General features: G+C 44.8%; 1 protein-coding gene across 1 annotated transcript; it reads right to left on the bottom strand.

Annotated features, from left to right (window-relative positions):
* Positions 1-16,377: 16,377 nt before the first annotated feature.
* On the bottom strand, positions 16,378-18,449 carry LOC123108201 (protein synthesis inhibitor II-like). The gene is made up of 2 exons (XM_044530032.1): positions 18,060-18,449; positions 16,378-17,014 (listed from the first exon to the last, which is right to left on the bottom strand). Exons 1-2 carry the CDS (start codon positions 18,406-18,408, stop codon positions 16,491-16,493), a joined length of 873 nt encoding a protein of 290 aa, XP_044385967.1. The 5' UTR covers positions 18,409-18,449; the 3' UTR covers positions 16,378-16,490.
* Positions 18,450-19,424: the final 975 nt, after the last annotated feature.

Genomic DNA, 19,424 nt, shown 5'->3' on the forward strand with positions numbered 1-19,424 from the left:
GCCGGACGGCGGCGAGGACAGAGTGGAGCGGGGCGGCGTGGGGCGGCGCGGCGCCCGGGCGGCAGCGGCGAGGCGGCGGAGATGCGGGGCGGCGGCAGCCGGTGGCGGCGAGGGGCGGCGGCGAGGCGGCGGGGCCGGCGGACGGCGGCGGGGAAGAGAGAGGCGGCGGGCGGCGCGGATTTGGCCGGTGGCGGCGAGGGACGGGCTTCCCGCGGGCTCGCCGGGCCGCGCGGACGAGGAGGTCGGCGGGGACATGTGGCGCCTCCCGGTGGGCCGCGGTCGCCGACGGACATGTCCGGCGCGCGGGCGGACGTGTCCGGCGCGCGGGGATCTTTTTTTTAGGGTTTCGGAGAGGGAGAGAGATCCGAAAACGGGGGGGCTATTTATAGGCATAGAGGGAGCTAGGAGAGTCCAAATGAGGTGCGGTTTTCGGCCACGCGATCGTGATCGAACGCTCTAGATGATGGAGCAGAGTTTGGTGGGTTTTGGGCCAAATTGGAGGGGTGTTGGGCTGCAACACACACGAGGCCTTTTCGGTCCCTCGGTTAACCGTTGGAGTATCAAATGAAGTCCAAATGACACGAAACTTGACAGGCGGTCTACGGTAGTAAACCAAGGCCGCATGACAAGTCTCGGTCCAATCCGGAAATGTTTAATCCCCACACACGAAAGAAAGCTAAAAATGGCCACCGGAGGAGAACGAAGCGCCGGAATGCAAAACGGACAACGGGGAAAATGCTCGAATGCATGAGACGAACACGTATGCAAATGCAATGCACATGATGACATGATATGAGATGCATGACAACGATAACAATACACGAAGACAAAGAACCCGAACTCGAGAAAAATAAATATAACTTGACGCCGGAAACGGCAAGAGTTGGAGTACAAATAGGGAATGTTACATCCGGGGTGTTACAAACTGGTCCAACAAATCATTGTCTTCAGCGTGTCACTGGTTTCATCTTCCCTTCCCTTTACTTACTGTTGCTCCTTGTGAAGTCATTGTATGTTTGCACTATCTTAAGTCATTGTGCTTTCACTTTATTGAATACTTGACTATGGCTTGCCTAGTGTAGTCTACCTTCCGCTGCATGGTAATAGGTTTATTTCTATCGTTTGTCTTCATAACTTCCACGTTTTGAAGACTTCCATAAAAATCGCCTATTCACCCCCCCCCCCCTCTAGACGATATAATGCACTTTTAGATCTACGATTTTTTATAGAGCTGCCACGGCAATCGAATCCATGCAACAGGGGTGTGGCATCAATGACATGATGCATCCAAGAAGGTAAACGACACCCGCAGCCGCCACCATCGCCCGATTTTCACTCGAGTTCCCCACACACCCTCAGCCGCACACCAATCCACATCGGCACCGGTGCATCTGCAAGCCCACCAGCGATCCCACACGACCACATCCAGCCAGATCTAGCCCACCTTCACGACCTCCTCACCAGGTCGCCGCATAGCCGATGACCTCATCTGCATCAGATCTACAGCTGCCGCATCACCTCCTCCATACAACGTCGCACCATGGGTAGGACACCACCAAGCCGTCGTGCCGATTCCCAAACCGTGTCGAATCCGTTGGAGCACAGCACCCCGGTGCGTGCGTGACGACTCCAACCAGAACGGTCGTCGCACCCTAGACTCCCTCGTCGAGTGCCTCCATGGCAGATTCGTGCCACCACAACACACCGACGACCCGTCGGTAGTGGAGGACGGACATCCGTGTCCCGGCCGGCCATTCCCCATGGCTACCAGTATCGCCAACATCGGACCTCAGTGTCTCCCTGTCGAAGCCGAACCGCCGCGCCACACCTTAATATCCCGCAAGACCACCGTGTGTCGACCACAACGCCCTCCTCAGTGAATGCCACATCACCGCCCATCCTGATAAGTCGCACATTGATACGTCTCAAACATATCTATAGTTTTTTATTGCTAAATGCTATTATAATATCATTTCTATATATTTTTATAGCAATTTATATTACTTTTTCTGGACTAACCTATTAATTTAGTGCTCAGGGCTAGCTCCTGTTTTCTGCTTCATTTTAGTTTTGCGGGAAAATAATACTATGGAGGTCAAAATGCATTGCCGATTTTACATGATTTTTTGGGCAACAAGAAACACTGGGAGCTTCGGCAGACGTCGAGAGAACCCACTAGCCATCCACAAGGGCAGGTGGCGCCACCAAGGGGTGGCCGCACCGCTGTTCTTGTGGGGCCCACAGTTACTACCTTAACCTGATTCCACCGCCATAAATCCTTATAAATACGGAAACCATCCATCTGGAGCCCTGTTCCCGAAATCTCCGGGGGGGGCATTGGAGGAGGCCTCTTTATCAACCTTGTTGCCTCCATGACCATGTGTGAGCAGTTCCTTCAGAACCTATGGGTCCATAGTACTAGCTAGATGGTTCTTTCTATCTTTTTGGATCTTTGGTACCATGTTCCCCTTCTTCCTTCTGTGATTGGGATCAATCCGATGTGTGGTGTGTTTGTTAGGGCATGATGAATTGTGAGTTTATGATCGGATTGTTCACTAAACCATATTAAATCTTATGATGTTTCTTTGTTGTATAATTAAATAGCTATGTATGTTTTTTGATCTATTTGTCTTCTTTGGCCAAGATTGATGGATAGATCTTCAGAATGAGCAGTACATAGTAGTGGGTTCAATCTTTGGGTGTTCTATATCCCAGCGACATAATTAAAATGAGACATGTATTTATATTATTGCCAGTAAGGATAAAACCATGGGGTTTAATCTTATTGCTAGATTTCTATTATGTGTACATTTGTCATCTTGCTTACTGCAATACTCTGTTTCTTGTAAACTTAATATCTTGAAATGCATGCTCGGTAGCGGTCTTGGGATGGAGTATTAGTAGTAGACGTTAGTAATTTTAACGATCTACTTATCACAGACGTAATGACTATATGAGATTATGCCATGAATGATCATAGTCATATAAATTGCTATTCTTATCAATTGCCCAACTTTAATTTGTTACCATGACGTTGCCTACTTTCAACAGAGATAACTCTAGTGAACCTATGGCCCCGAGTTTATTCTACCATCAATACAAACTCCTATAAAATTGCCTTTTATTTTCCTTTACTATTTGTCATTTCACTACACTAAGATTATCTATATCTACCTGATTTTAATCTTCTAACTAGCAAGGCAAGGGGCTTGACAACCCTTGTCGTGTTGGGTGCAAGTATTTTTGTGTGTATTGGTGTTGCTTATTTTGGCAGTTTGTTGATTCCTACTGGTTCGATTAAATTTTGTTTCTTAACTGAGGAAAAGCTTTGCTGCTATCTACATAACCCTTCTTCTTTGGGGAACCCCAACGACTCCTGCGGGAGTAGCACGCCTCTGCGGCACATGCCTATGCCAAAGGCATTATTTGAAGGAAGCAAAAGCATAGGGCATTGGAAGCGAATCTGCTACGACACGCTGAACTTCAATACTGGTTCGAACACAACCCTCAACTCTCAATTCCTTTTATTGTATCTCCTTCGCGCGTCCTAAAGGTGGTTTTGTCATACATGACAGGTATTTGACAAATTTGTTGGTCAAATTTTGACCAAAAATTCTAAGTGTCCAATTAAATTTAATAGAACTGTAAAGTCAAAACTACCATGCTGATCAATCTGGAAAAGTTTCACATATTTTTGACAAACATATTTAATAATATAGTAGAAGTTCCATTTTAGACCTTTTTGTGAAATTGACCAAAAAATTAAAGTGACTAGGAAAAATTAAAAACCTTCTGTAAAATCAATAGTACCATGATGAAAAATCTAGGAAAATTCAAACTTTGGTTGTAAATATATTTTAAAAACACAGTACAAATTCAAATTGATTTTTGACAAAATTGAATTTGTACTTTATTTTTAGCCATGTTTGACCAAAAAGTGTGAAATTTTTCTACATTTGCTAGCAATGTACTTTTGATTTTATATAAGAAAAATTCAGGATAGTTTATTATTTTTTCAAATTTTGACCAAAAACTATTGAAAATGATTTTTACCGTATTTTTCAATCTGTCTATAAAAAGTTTGAAACTGTCCCAGATTGGTCGGAATGGTAGTGTTGGTTTTACATAAGTTTATACTCTAATGTTTATGGAAACCTTGAATTTTGTTGTCAATATTTGACCAAAAAGGGGATAAAATTGAATTTCTGTTGTATTTTATATTCAGTTTGTCAAAAAAGTGTTAAAGTTTTCCAAATTGATCAGAATGATAGTGTTGATTTTTAGAAGAAAAATATCCGTACACTTAAATTTTTTGGTAAAAAGTTGACCAAAAAGTTGGTCAAAATTAGGTCAAGTACCTGCCAAGTTTGGCAAAATCACCTTTATTAGGCCAAGCAAGTTAGGTAATTTAAACGGATTTAAGAGTTGAGGGTTGTGTTTTAAAGAGCGTTGAAGTTCGGAGTTTTAAATTAAACTAGGACATGAGATCAAAGTTGTAGACCTGCAGTGTGTCCTTGGAAGCTAGCACCACCACATGCGCTCACTATCATTGTAGACCTGTAGTGTGTCCTCGGAAGCTAGCACCACCACATTCGCTCGCGAGCACCATCACCGGCGTCGACGCGTGCGTTCAGGAGACCGAAAGTCCCGACCGCGTGAGCTGCAGGTGGATAGCAGGAGCGGGAGCTGCAGGCTGGTGTTCGGCGAAGTCGAGTGGGGAGAAGTACACGACAGCGCGGATGGTGCCCGGCATGCTTGTGTTGCGCGTGCACTCGCCCATAAAGATAGACAATCATATTTGCTCAAATACAGATAGACATCAGTTGTTGTGCGTGCACTCGCCCATAAAGAGAGACATTCAGATTTGCTCAAATTCAGATAGACATCAGTTGTTACACGTGCACTTGTCCATAGTTCAAATTCAGATGTATCTTGAGTGGTTGAGCCCAAAAGATTGACACTCACATGTCGATTTATTCAGATAAACATCAGTGTGGCAAGTTTAGTTTATCTTGAGCTTGAAAGATTGACATTTAGAAGTCGATTTGTTCAGCTCATCTGAACTATGGCAAGTTATTTTGGCCGCCAGTAGTCACCGTAGTTCGTTGGTTTTTGGTTGTGTGCAGTTCGACTGCCCACAGATGAGGACTTGGCGCACACCATAGACATAGTCGTCGGCATCAAGGACTCAGAGCACGCGGTCGGACGAGGGTGGTCGGCAGCAGAAGCTCCAAGCCGTGCCTGGGGCGAAGACTATCGTGGGCGGAGGGCAACTAACATTTTTGGTGCCCTATTATAGGGCAACTATTGGAGAGGCACTTGCTCATGCCCAAAAAAAACAGTTTGGGTGCCCAATGTTTTTACAACACCCTCTTTTGGTGCCCTAAAATAGGGCAGCTATTGGAGATGCTCTTAGCATGATAGATCAAATCATAGTAGTAGTCCTTTCTATGAGCTCACGTCATAACCTTCTCTGACCAAACTGCAGGAGCCACGAATAGATGGCCTAGAGATCAGGTAGAAGAATAGGGGCTATGAAAAGGCAGAAATTTTTCAGGCAAGATATGTTCTCATGCATGTTTGAATCATGATTCTCCCCTTATACAAAAGCAGCTACCTGGGGCAAACATGACCCTAAATCTGGAAACAAAGAGAGAAATGAGGGGTGCAGCAAGTATGGTGATAGTGGGCGCAATGGCCCTGCTGACACAAAAGAGGAAGAAAGTATGGAGTCTGAAGAATCAGAAGATAATATGTTGCTGATTGACACTATGGCCGTGGAGGCGTACAGTAAAGAAAAAGTTCAAGGTTTTCAAGCAATGCTGGGTATTGATGATACCAAGCATAATGCTGATGAGATTCATGTAGAAAAAAATGATAATGCATGTTCATTCGTTGCTACTGTAACTCATAATAATATAGCTCAGTTAAATGTGGCTATGGAATGTGAGCAGGTGGTGGAATGTGAGGGGGAGGATCTTTCCAAGCTGGATAAATCAGACTATCTGGTACAATACCCCACCTCTTCTTCTGAGGATGTGGGAGAGGTGATCCCTACACCTCCCCTTGTTTCTGAAGAAGTTAAGAGATTTAGCCTGAGGAACTTGCAGAATATGGAAGGTAGAATGCAAGAGAAGGTTGTGGCCATTTCCAAAAAGAGAAATCTAGAAGGTAATTTAGCGAATCATAACTCTTTTGATGCTTTATCTAATCCTGAGCTCATGATTCGTGCTGTTAAGATGGGGGTAGCTTTTCCTGACAATAATTTCTCTAATGTGGATATCATTAGAGAACTTGAAAAAATAAGGGGGGGGGGAACTCTAAAAGAGAGGAGGAAATTAATAATATGAGGGATGAAGAAGAGGTGATATATATCACCAATGGAAAAGGGGAAACAACTCCTGTTAGTACTGAGTGGGGAAATGGAGAAGAGGACATGGAAGAACAATTTACCATGGTCCGATCTAGGAAAAAGAGAAGTCCTAAAGTCCAAATAGTTGCATTGAGACCCACTACTAGAAGTCAAAAAAATCTTGTTGAGAAAAAACAAGCTGGCAGCCCTGTTCATAATACCAGGGCCACCAGAGGGGGGAGGAAAGGGAAAAGATATAAATGATAGGTCTATTTTGGAATTGCAGAGGGCAGGAAAAAAAGGGATGAAAACCTGCCTATCCCATATAATTAGAGACCATTCCCTTGATTTTATTTGTTTGCAAGAAACTTTAAAGAAGAATTTCCTGGAGAGTTATTTCAGGAAACTTGACCCTTATAGTTGTTGGGGAATGTAGCAGAAATTCAAAATTTTCTACGCATCACCAAGATCAATCTATGGAGTAATCTAGCAACGAAGGGAAGGAGAGTGCATCTACATCCCTTGTAGATTGCTAACCGGAAGCGTTCAAGTGAACGGGGTTGATGGAGTCGTACTCGTCGTGATCCAAATCACCGATAATCCTAGTGCCGGACGGACGGCACCTCCGTGTTCAACACACGTACAGCCCGGTGACGTCTCCTACGCCTTGATCCAGCAAGGGGAGAAGGAGAGGTTGGGGAAGACTCCATCCAGCAGCAGCACGACGGCGTCGTGGTGGTGGAGGAGCGTGGTACTCCAGCAGGGTTTCGCCAAGCACCACAAGAGACGAGGAGGGAGAGGGGTAGGGCTGCGCCAAGAAGGAGATTGAATCGTCTCTATGGCAGCCCAAAACCTCAAGTATATATAGGGGGAGGGGAGGGGCTGCGCCACCACCTAGGTTTCCACCCCTAGGGGTGGCGGCCAGCCCTAGATCCCATCTAGGGGGGGCGGCCAAGGGGGGAGAGAGGGGGGCGCACCACTAGGTGGGCCTTAGGCCCATCTGAGCCTAGGGTTTGCCCCCTTCCACTCTCCCTTGCGCCTTGGGCCTTGGTGGGGGCGCACCAGCCCACCAGGGGCTGGTCCCCTCCCACACTTGGCCCATGCAGCCCTCCGGGGCTGGTGGCCCCACTTGGTGGACCACCGGGACTCTCCCGATGGTCCCGGTACATTACCGATAAAACTCGAAACTTTTCCGGCGACCAAAACAGGACTTCCCATATATAAATCTTTACCTCCGGGCCATTCTGGAACTCCTCGTGACGTCCGGGATCTCATCCGGGACTCCGAACAACATTCGGTAACCACGTATATCTATTCCCTATAACCCTAGCATCATCGAACCTTAAGTGTGTAGACCCTACGGGTTCGAGAACCATGCAGACATGACCGAGATAACTCTCCGGTCAATAACCAACAGCGGGATCTGGATACCCATGTTGGCTCCCACATGTTCCATGATGATCTCATCGGATGAACCACGATGTCGCGGATTCAATCAATCCCGTATACAATTCCCTTTGTCTATCGGTACGATACTTGCCCGAGATTCGATCGTCGGTATCCCGATACCTTGTTCAATCTCGTTACCGGCAAGTCTCTTTACTCGTTCTGTAACACATCATCCCGTGATCAACTCCTTGATCATATTGTGCACATTATGATGATGTCCTACCGAGTGGGCCCAGAGATACCTCTCCGTTTACACGGAGTGACAAATCCCAGTCTCGATTCGTGCTAACCCAACAGACACTTTCGGAGATACATGTAGTGTACCTTTATAGCCACCTAGTTACGTTGTGACGTTTGGCACACCCAAAGCACTCCTACGGTATCCGGGAGTTGCACAATCTCATGGTCTAAGGAAATGATACTTGACATTAGAAAATCTTTAGCAAATAAACTACACGATCTTGTGCTACGCTTAGGATTGGGTCTTGTCCATCACATCATTCTCCTAACGATGCGATCCCGTTATCAACGACATCCAATGTCCATGGTCAGGAAACCATAACCATCTATTGATCAACGATCTAGTCAACTAGAGGCTTACTAGGGACATGGTGTTGTCTATGTATCCACACATGTATCTGAGTTTCCTATCAATACAATTCTAGCATGAATAATAAACGATTATCAGGAACAATGAAATATGATATAATAATAATTAATTTATTATTGCCTTTAGGGCATATTTCCAACAATAGTTTGTTTGAGTGGGATTGGATCCCCTCCATTGGTAAGGCTGGGGGTATCCTATGTGGTGTTAAGAAAGAAAAATTTGAAGTAGTTGCTTGGAGGAAAGGCAGATTTATTCTGCAGGTATCTCTTTATGATATCGTTATGAAGAAAATTTGGACACTGTGTACAGTGTATGGAGCGGCTCGTGAGTGTGACAAGAGTGATTTCCTTAGTGAACTGGCAGATTTTTGCTGCCACATTCAAACCCCCCTGTTGATTGGAGGTGACTTCAATATTCTTAGGCATAGTGGGGAGAAAAATAAAAGATGGCACCGCTCGGTGCATTCTGATCTGTTTAACTCAATCATCAACACTATGTGTTTGAATGAGATTCATATGAGTGGAGGAACCTACACTTGGTCTAATAATCAAACGCATCCCACCTTGGAGAAACTGGATCGTGTGCTTATGAGCAACGATTGGGAAGACATGTTTCCTTTTGTTAACATTAAAAAGCTCGTTAGGGAGGTCTCTGACCACAATGCTCTCCTTTTGTACTCTGATAATCATGTTATTAGAGCTCCACAAAAGAGAGAGTTTAGATTTGAGCTGAGTTGGTTAAAATCTGAGGAGTTTGTTCCTCTAGTTAACAAGATTTGGAACCAAAAAGTGAATGCTGCCGATCCTATTGATATTTTGAATATCAAATTGAAGAGATTTAAGAAATTTTTCAAAGGATGGGGATCTAACAAATTTGGTCATGAGAAGAAAAGGAAGCAAGAGATTAGAGATGAACTTGCTTTTATTGAAAAACTAGAAGAGGATGGTAATATTGATCATGAAATGTTTGGTAGGAAGACTGATCTCCTAGTGGAGTTGAATGAAATACTTATTAATGAGGAGCTTTTTTTGTTGCAACAGTCTAAAGAGAGATAGTTGCTTGGGGCGGACCGAAACACGACTTATTATCAAAAAATAGCTAATGGGAATAAACGAAAAAATACTATTCATTCTCTTAATGTTGGGGATACGGTGATCGAAGGAACTGAGAAGCTCCTGGAACATGCTACTGACTTTTATAAAAGTCTTTTTGGGCCAGCTCAGAGGAATATGTTTCATTTGACCCTGATAGTTGGGGAGAGGAGGAAAAGCTCAATGAGCTAGATAATGAGAACCTTAACAGGCCTTTCACGGAAGAGGAAGTGAGGAAAGCCTTATTTTCCATGAAAAGCAACAGGGCTCCGGGCCCGGATAATATACCTGCTGAATTTTACCAGCATTGTTGGGATATAGTTAAAGAGGACATAATGAAGCTGTTCACTGCCTTCCATGCAGGAGAGCTCGACGTTAGTAGACTGAACTATGGTATCATAACTTTGTTACCAAAAGTCAGTGGGGCTAACAAAATCCAACAGTTTAGACCCATCTATTTGTTGAGATGTCCTTACAAATTGATTACTAAGGTGCTCGATAACAAAGTAGTACCCTTTGCTGACAAGTTATTCAGTAGACATCAGAATGCATTTATTAAGCATAGAAATATCATGGATGGGGTGATGTCTTTACATGAGATTTTACATCACACTTCCATCAAAAAAAGTGGGCATTGTTCTTAAGCTCGATTTCGAGAAAGCATATGACAAGGTGAATTGGGACTTTCTGTTGGAATGTCTCGAGATGAGAGGGTTCGGTACCACTTGGTGTAAGTGGATCAAAAGTATCCTGACTGGTGGCACTGTCAGTGTTAAGTTGAATAATGTCATGGGACCTTATTTCAAAAGCTTTAAGGGGGTTAGACAAGGAGATCCTGTGTCACCATTCCTCTTCAACATAGCAGTCGAGTGCTTGTATAAGATGGTGTTATTAGCGCAAAAAAATAATCTAATTGTTGGGCTGGCGCCAGATCTTGTTGAAAATGGTGTGGCCATTCTGCAATATGCAGATGATACGATCTTGTGTATTGATCATGACCTAGATAAGGCAGTAAATATGAAATTGTTGTTGTACATCTTTGAGCTCATGTCTGGGCTCAAGATCAACTTCCAAAAAAGTGAAATCCTGTGTGTAGGGGGGGATGATGATACTCTTAAAACATATGCTGAAATGTTTGATTGCCAAATAGGGCACTTTCCCATGAAATATTTGGGAGTGCCAGTGACCTTTTCCTCCTTGCGAGTTGCTGACTGGGATTTTCTGGAATCCAGATACATCCAAAAGTGTGACTCTGGATTGGGGGGAAATGCTTCCTCCGGAGGACGCCTGACATTACTAAATGCTAACATTTCTAGCATTGCATTTTATTATATGGCCATGTTTTTTCTTTCCAAAACTATACTTGCTAGGATTGACAAGTGTAGAAGGAGATTTTTCTGGCACGTGACCCAGAATAAAAGGCGATATTATCTTGTCAAGTGGACTAGAATATGCAGATCTAAGAGTAAGGAGGGCTGGGTGTAAAAGATTTACACAAACAGAACCTTAGTTTACTTACTAAATGGTGGTGGAAACTAGAAACTAAATCTGGCCTGTGGCAAGATATTGTGAAAGCTAAGTATTTTAATAGGGCCACAGTGGCTAGTATTAAAATAAAAAGCAATGATTCTCCATGTTGGAAGGCCATTATGAAGGTAAAACATATTTATATGGCAGGGAGAAGAGTGGTCATACAGTCTGGTGATGTTGCTAGGCTGTGGATTGACCCCATTGGGAACAACACCCCTCTGGCGGAACAATTTCCTCGTTTATTCTCCATCTGCAATTTCCCTGAGTGCACAGTGGCCCAGTGCCTAAATGCTGATCCCTCCTCTTTCTTTAGAAGGAGATTGAATAGTGAACTCAATGATCAATGGGTGAATGTGAGTAAAATGGCTAGAGAGGCTTGTGTTTCAGAGGCATCCGATGTGATTAGATGGGGCATGGGAGGGAAATCCTCCTTTACTACTAAATCAGTTTACTCTTTTTTGGAAAGGAACATTGCTGGATGTGACTTTAGATGGATTTGGAGTGCCAGAATACCTCTTAAGATCCAAATATTCTTGTGGCAGCTGTTTCAGGACACTGTCCTAACGAGAGAAGTGATGAAGCATCGAGGGTGGAAGGGAAATCCGAAATGTTCTTTTTGTGGTGGGCGAGAAACTGCTCAACACTTGTTCTTTACATGCCCTGTTGCCAGGGTGACCTGGAGGATGGTGGCATGCATGTTTGGCACTGCCTTGTATCCCAATAACATTTGGCAAGCTTATGTATGGTGCTATACGTTCTTCCCTGGTGGAGAAAAATTTTATACAGCAGGGATTGCTGCTGTATGCTGGGCGATATGGTCTTGTCGTAATAGAGCTACCTTTGAGTTTAAACCGCTTACAAATCCATTTGAATATATTTTTTCTGCTTGTGCCTTAATGTGCTACTGGGCAGGATTGCTGAAGCAAGATGAAGCGGCTACCATGAGGGGCGGGGCAGAGATGCTGAAAGAAAACGCGTCGATGATGATGAGAATCTGCGCGGCGAACCAAGATGAGGCGGCGTGGTGATCTGCTGGAGATGCTGCTCCATGGTTAAAAAAAGTTGTTTTGAGTTACCCCCCCCCCCTTTACGTGGGTTTGAACTTTGTTGCTCTGCTATGTGCGAGCTTTATGTCTTGTGTTCTTTTGGGGCTTTAGGCCTTGGATACTAGTTACTGTGATTAGGTGTCGTCGGGTTTTCGCCCCGCGGTGAGTAATCTCGATGGCGAGTGCTCACAGTGGGTTTCCCGGTGATGCGTTGGACTCGCTTCCCCTTTTCTCCTTTTCTTTGGACTGCTGTATTTCCATTATGTTGCAGTAATGGAAAGGGGTAATGCCCGGTTCAAAAAAATGTTTGAATCATGATTTGGATTCTCCAACACATTTGATTCTTTTTTATCATACCAATAAGTTTGTTACTTTGTTCATGGGTATAATGATATTCCTGATGCCCAAGATTGTGCTTTTCCCCTCATATTCAAGTTACTCAATAATAAATATCATGGCCCTCGATTTGGTTGCAGTAGAAGCATAATTGATTCACCTCTGCCTATATCCTAACAGTGGCTATCAACGCCAATCACCTTGATTCATATATACTAGCCTCAGTTGTGAATCTTTGTCTCCTTTGGACAAATAGACTAGAAATTCTTAAAATAAAAGCCCTTGATCATGTGGAACCTTACTTCAAAACCATGGATGTGATCTACTATAAGTTTATTCCTTGATTTTCCATTGAGGTTCCTCACGTTGTGCATATACATGAAGGATGTCGGGCCGTTCAGATGCCTTCCTCAATGCACCGTCATCCATTCCTCCTCTACCCAACATCGATGACATTTCGGTGTTGAGGAGGAATTATTTCATCGCACATGTGGATTTTGCTTGATTCCTTGGATTCTAGATCTCCTTGGGGAAAAGTAGGTGAAGGCTTTGCGAAGATGCAGATTAATCGGGCATGATAACCCTTTGCTTATTCCTCGGTTTATTTTGATCCTAAGCATCAGAAGGACTTCCTTTTGGTTGTTACACTGCTCTGCTAGGGGATAGAAGCATTTCATCTTAGGTCGTACAGTCTGCTCTGCACTATTTAAAATCCTAATAAGTGTATGCCTATACCCAATTCATCATAGACGGTTAACGAACAAAGAATGGAAATGTATAGAAGATAGATTTGAAAAAAGATTAAGTTGTTGGAAGGGCAAGCTAATGTCTTACGGAGGGCGGCTGGTGTTGATTAACTCGGTTTTGACGAGTTTGCTGATGTTCCTCCTATCTTTCTTTGTAGTACCCGTAGGGGTACAGAAAAGATTAGACTTTTACAAATCTGGATTCTTATGGCAAAGCGATGAGGCCAAGAAGAAATATAGACTGGCTAGATGGGATATCTTGTGTAAACCAAAAGACCAGGGTGGGTTAGGGATCGAGAATTTAGAGGTCAAGAATAGATGTTTGCTTAGCAAATGGCTATACAGACTATCGACTGAGACCGAAGGCATGTGGGTATAAATCTCGCGGAATAAATACCTACATACTAAGACTTTGGCCCAGGTGAATGCAAGGCCAACGGACTCATCCTTTTGGAAAGGGTTAATGAAGACAAAAGTAAGTTTCTTCCAGCGGGTGAAGTTCCTAATTGGCAGTGGTACCACTATTAGATTCTGGGAGGACCCATGGCTAGGGGAGACGCCTCTGGCTATACAATACCCTTCTTTATATAATATTGTGTGACGTAAAAAGGATTATGTAGCCACAGTATTAAACTCAGTAGCACTTAACATCCAATTTAGGAGATCTCTTATAGGGGAACGTTGGAATGCTTGGTTACACCTAGTCCGTAGGTTGATGGATGTTCCACTTTCAGACCAGGCAGATAAAATTAGTTGGAAGTTAACCACGAATGGATTATTCTCTGTGAAATCTATGTATTTGAACTTAATTGATTCTGAGCCATTGTCAAGGTCTTTACACATATGGAAAATTAAAGTTCCACTCTGCATCAAGATCTTTATGTGGTTCGTCCACAAAGGAGTCATCTTGACCAAAGATAATCTGATGAAAAGGAATTGGGTTGGTAATCCCAGGTGTTGTTTTTGCAATCAAAACGAAACGATTGAACACCTCTTTCTCGAGTGTTCACTAGCAAAATTGTTATGGCGATCCATTTATATAGCTTTTAACGTTCATCCTCCAATGAGCATAAACACGTTATTTGAGACGTGGCTTAATGGAGTAGACATACACATAGCTAAACATATTCAGATAGGGAAATGTGCATTACTATGAGCTATATGGAACACAAGAAATAATATGATTTTTAATGGGGCAACATTCACTAATTTTTTGCAGGTTATCTACAGAGCTACAGCCTGGATCCGTATGTGATCGTTACTCACTCATGCGGACTACAGTGAGCTTATGTTTATTGGGTGCAACCGCTGGGAGACGGTAGCACGGGCTATCTTCAGCCGATTTGAATGACGAGCGAATAATAGGCTAGGTGTGTAGGCATCGTAGCCAATTCTTTATCGCCGGATGTGGCGCTTTATTGCTGGATGTGGCGCTTTACAGATTTATTTACTCTTTTTTTGCTCGGATTTTGAGCTACATTGGATTGTAAGACTTCGTTACGCTTTCTAATAATATGGCTGCATGCATCGACTGATGCAGAGGCCGGAGGTAATCCTCCTATTCAAAAAAAAATACCTTTCACATGCTTTTGTTTTGGCAAAAGAAGCAACAATACATCATGTACTCCTATGTCCTGGCATATAAATGCGAGAAGAAACTCAGACACACCCTACAGAATTAAGACCGGTGACCCATGTTCATCTAATTGATTTACATTCTTCTATATGGGCATTGTTTAGCTTGGACGAAAAGATCTAGCATTTGAAAAGATTATGTTTGATTGTGCTTGTTGTATACCTATCAACAATATAATATCACTAGATCAATGTCTCGTATTTTTTTTACTGTGTTGTAACAACATAGATTCCTCACTATAAACAATGTTTCACCATATCTCCGATCTTTGTGATTCCGTAGCATAGCACATGCATCTTACTAGTCTAAAAAAACAAAGAAAAGATAAAGAAGCGCCCGTCCTCGTCTACTCCTCTGCGCATGAGAACACTTGGGGGTGGGCTAGCTAATAGGGGATGGTGGGTTCCAATGGGCTAAATGGGCGAGCCTAATAAAAAAACTTGCCCGATGGGTGCCTACTAAAGTGGTTTAAGTAGGATGAGCTGGTTAGTCCCCCACTCCCACTCCTATCTGCAGTTTTTTGTGTGTGAAAAACCTCAGATCTATTATAAAAAGTCACCGCAAGTAGAAAGCATCTCAAACAAAATATAATTACATCGATATTCCGAGACCACCGATCGACTGCCAGACCGCCAGAACAAGCAGCCGACGTGCCGCTATCGCCACTCCCCTACCAGAGCCGACTTGACCTTGTCGATGAAAGCCGAGAAGTTTCGTGCACGTGCCCCTAAGGACCATTGCACTGGAGCCACAGTCTTTGCCATCGAACCCTTGCAGAGATCTGAAGCACCTGACAACAAATCTCGCCACATAACGAGAAACCCAACCTCACCGCTCTAAGGAGACGGCATGACTCTACGTTGGAGCTACATTGACTGTGTCCAGATGGATGAACTCGAGGAGCATCATAGCCTGGAAAGCATACTCGAAGAAGACGCGTCCACCCAAGCGCCACACCTGAAAGGAATATTAACCGAAGCAGAGGCACCGGAATTTACCTCCCTGCCACCGGCCGCTGGAGCGGCAGGCAGAGGGAAGGCGAATCGACGGGCTCGCTGGTGAAATCTCGAGGGGAGAGTTTGCCCTAACCGTTTAGGGTTAGAAAAGGAAACTTAGGATCAATCAGCTCGACCTATCAACTTGATCCGGAGGTATACTCTTCACTCTAGTTTTAACACCCCCAAACATGTGAACCCTTGCCCTCGCCGGCACCGATGGTTCCACAATCAGCTATGTTGCTCTTATCTCTAGCGAGGTCCTGGCTCAGCCTCGTTGAGATTGCTATACCCGGCCGTGTCGGTTCCGTCTCGGTCTCGGAGCTCTGCACCTTCTCTCCTAGGAAATCGATCGATCGGAATTTTTCAAGTTGCCCAATAAATAGCAATAGTCTATAAACATAAAATAGATAGACAAAATCTTGAAATGGCGCAATATATCCATGTATATAAGTGTGAGATTTTACTGGTAAAAAACTTATATATGTTGACTTTACTGGCGCTTCTCATATATGTGCATATGCAAAACATATGTTGGATAGCGATTTAATGGTTGGACACAACATAAACTCCACATGTTTATTTATTTATATCATTCAGTCACTCTGTGACATATTTATTTATTTATATCATTCAGTCACTCCGTGACATGTTTATTCGACTTATACAATACTCATGCAGATATACCTGCATAACTATCTATTTCCCCCCACTCGCATGAAACAGCTTCAACGCCCGGGCCGCCGTCATCCCACCCGGCACCTGGACGAACAGCAGGATCCCCAACGTGGCGGCCGCCTGCTCCGCCGTCCTCACGCCCATCTTCTCGATCGGCGTGAACTTCGCTGGCGACTTCCCCGGCAGGGGCTTCGCGTCCGTCTTCAGCAGCGCTTCGGACAGGTCCTGCCACCCGTTCACCTGGGCCTTTAGCTCATTGGAGATCTTCCCGCTCTTCTTCTCTACCGCCTTGGGGTGCAGCAGGCTGGCCATGAACCCCGACACGGTCTGGAGCCGCGTGGCCTCGTGTACCATGAGGAGCAGCGTCGTCACCGCCTCCCTCGCATGCTGCTGCTTCGGGCCGGAGGTCTTGTCAGCCTTGGTGCGCCCGTGGAGCGCGGTCACTGCGTCGGCCATCTGCTGCCGGCCGAGAGCGACGTTGGTCAGCTTGTCGGTGTCACCGAGGAGGTCGCGGTAGGTGCCGCCGAACCCGACATAGGTGCAGGGCCGGTCCTGAGATTTCGGGGGCCCGGGGCGAAACTAAAACCTAGGGGCCCTCAACATAAACATCAAAATTACGGTCTATGAAGAAATATACAACAGAGCGTGATGCAAAGGCATATGTTTAAACTACATCTATAGGAGTATATTATTTTAGGTACCAAAAGGGACAGAAAACTCCTAGAATAGTGGTAAAACAATTTGCATCCTAAATGCATTGTTGAATTCAAATTTTGAATTCTCGTAGTGACAATGGTAAGACTGTTACCACAAATAAGAGTACATATGAGAAATTAGATAGATGAGTAAATCCATATGACTGATGTGGAAAATATTTCTTCATAACTTCAAAACGTAGATACCTTTATATCTTCAAATCAAATCTACGGTGCCACGATAGTGCAAAAGTACTCCCGCCTCGTTATGCAAATGATTAAATCAGGAGTTCCCCGCAAAAAAAATCAGGAGTTAATTACCCAATTGTGCCGTCATTGCTCAGTTCATCTATAAATTAACCGCCATGAGCTGCGTCCAGAACCACTTTCTTCGCTTGAGAATTGAGATCTATAGAACCATGTGAACATCAGTATTAAACCATAGAATCAGAATGATTAATTGTGCAAATAGTGGAAGATGTCGTCCAGCCAAACTCGCCTCTATAGACGACACATAGCAGCACCGATCCGCCGCTGATTTCCGGCGTGGACCACATCCCTTGAGATCCAGGCCTCTTCCTTGAGAAACCTCTCCTTGTTCATCTGCCACAGTCTAGGCGTGAGACGAAAAACCGGCGCCTGCTGCGTTCGTGATGGCGATGCACGCGTTTGGTCATGGATCCCGCGAGTCAATGCGTGAGTTACGCCGATGTATCAGACTTTCCATCTACAATTTTTCGAAAAAAAATAGACTTTCCAACTACAATAGCTGCTACCACTTGGGTGATGGGCCAGCACGGATGAACATTTTTAGTGCAGTCATAGGCCTAATGTAAAATACAAATTTGGGGGGCCCTCCACCTCGGGGGCCCGGGGCAGCCGCCCCCCCTGCCCCCCCCCCCCCCCCTCAGGGCCGGCCCTGCATAGGTGGCGCCGGGGATGAGCTCCCACCAGGTTCCATCGCTGCTCTTGAAGCCCTCCCAGTAGAGGTTGTCGGCGCGGGTGGCGAGCGTGAGCCCGGTGCTGGCCGGCGATGTCTTGAGCACGATGTGGAACCATCGGCTCGGCGGGACCTTGGGCTCGATCGGCGGCAGCACGGGGCGGTTGTGGAAGAAGTGGTCGGGGTTGCTGAGCTTGTTGCGGAGGCCAGTGATGAAGGTGACGTAGTCGGCAGAGCTGCTCTGGACGTTAAACGTCGCGGTGAAGAGCGGCCTGTCCACGTTCTTCGCCATCTTTGCCGCCATGTATATGAAGCTAAGATGAGACTGGCTATTAAGCGAGAGGGGGTGAGATATGGAAGAGGATGAACGAACTGGAGATGTATTTATAAGCGATCGACAGGTCCATCATGTTAAACAATAGGCTTGTATATGTGTACGTGCCATAAATGTAACTTTTACGTGATGTGTGTGCGTGTGTTCATGTGTTGTACAAGGCAGGTTGTCAGAGGCGATCCTTATCTTTGTATAGCTTGGCTTAGGTGATCCTTATCTCAGTATGTACCTTGTACGTGATGTGTGTGCGTGTGTTTATGTGGTTGAGTTGGTTAGGTGGACAGGGGTATTCCCAACCCAACAGGGTTCAAATCCTGGTGCTCGCGTTATCGTGTATATGAGCGCTTGTGTTTGTACTGATGCTAAAAAAAATACTAACTAACCTGCCGCGCGCCAATTGTAATCCTATTGATCTATATACACACACGCGCCCTTGCCTAGAGGTATACGCTTCCACGCCTTCAATTTTACGCATGCTTGCTTTGCTAGCTAGCTAGTCCAAAGGAGGTGCAGCACTGCACGGCTGCGCAGGTCATATCGTTCTGCGCAAGTCGATGATCCCTTTCTTTGTGCCGAAGATCAGTTCATCACACTTTCTCAGCTTTGGAATGGGTCGCAGCATCTCGTACGCGATCCTTCTACCGAGAGAGTCCGCTGGCCAAATCATGTCTGCTAACTTGAATAAGAAATCTGCGGATGTCCTGTCACTATTTACTGATGCAGGGATCACTTCTGTCTTTTGACTTTTGGGGACATGTTACTCGTGATCAAAGGCGCTTGAAAGTTCTTTCCTGAGCACGAGCTAACATGCATCCTTTCGCTACATTTTTTTTCTTAAAGAAACATACATTGATGTGTGTTTTACACGTGTGCAAACTTTTGTGATGAAATGACATTTATGGTGTCTGGAGAGAAAAATGATGCTCCGAAAACAATCTTTTTGAAGCAGCGATTTTCCCTTTTTTGCCCCGACCTCCACAAATGTC

This window comes from Triticum aestivum, chromosome 5A (genome assembly GCF_018294505.1).
Source record: "Triticum aestivum cultivar Chinese Spring chromosome 5A, IWGSC CS RefSeq v2.1, whole genome shotgun sequence".
Taxonomy (NCBI): Eukaryota; Viridiplantae; Streptophyta; class Magnoliopsida; order Poales; family Poaceae; genus Triticum; species Triticum aestivum.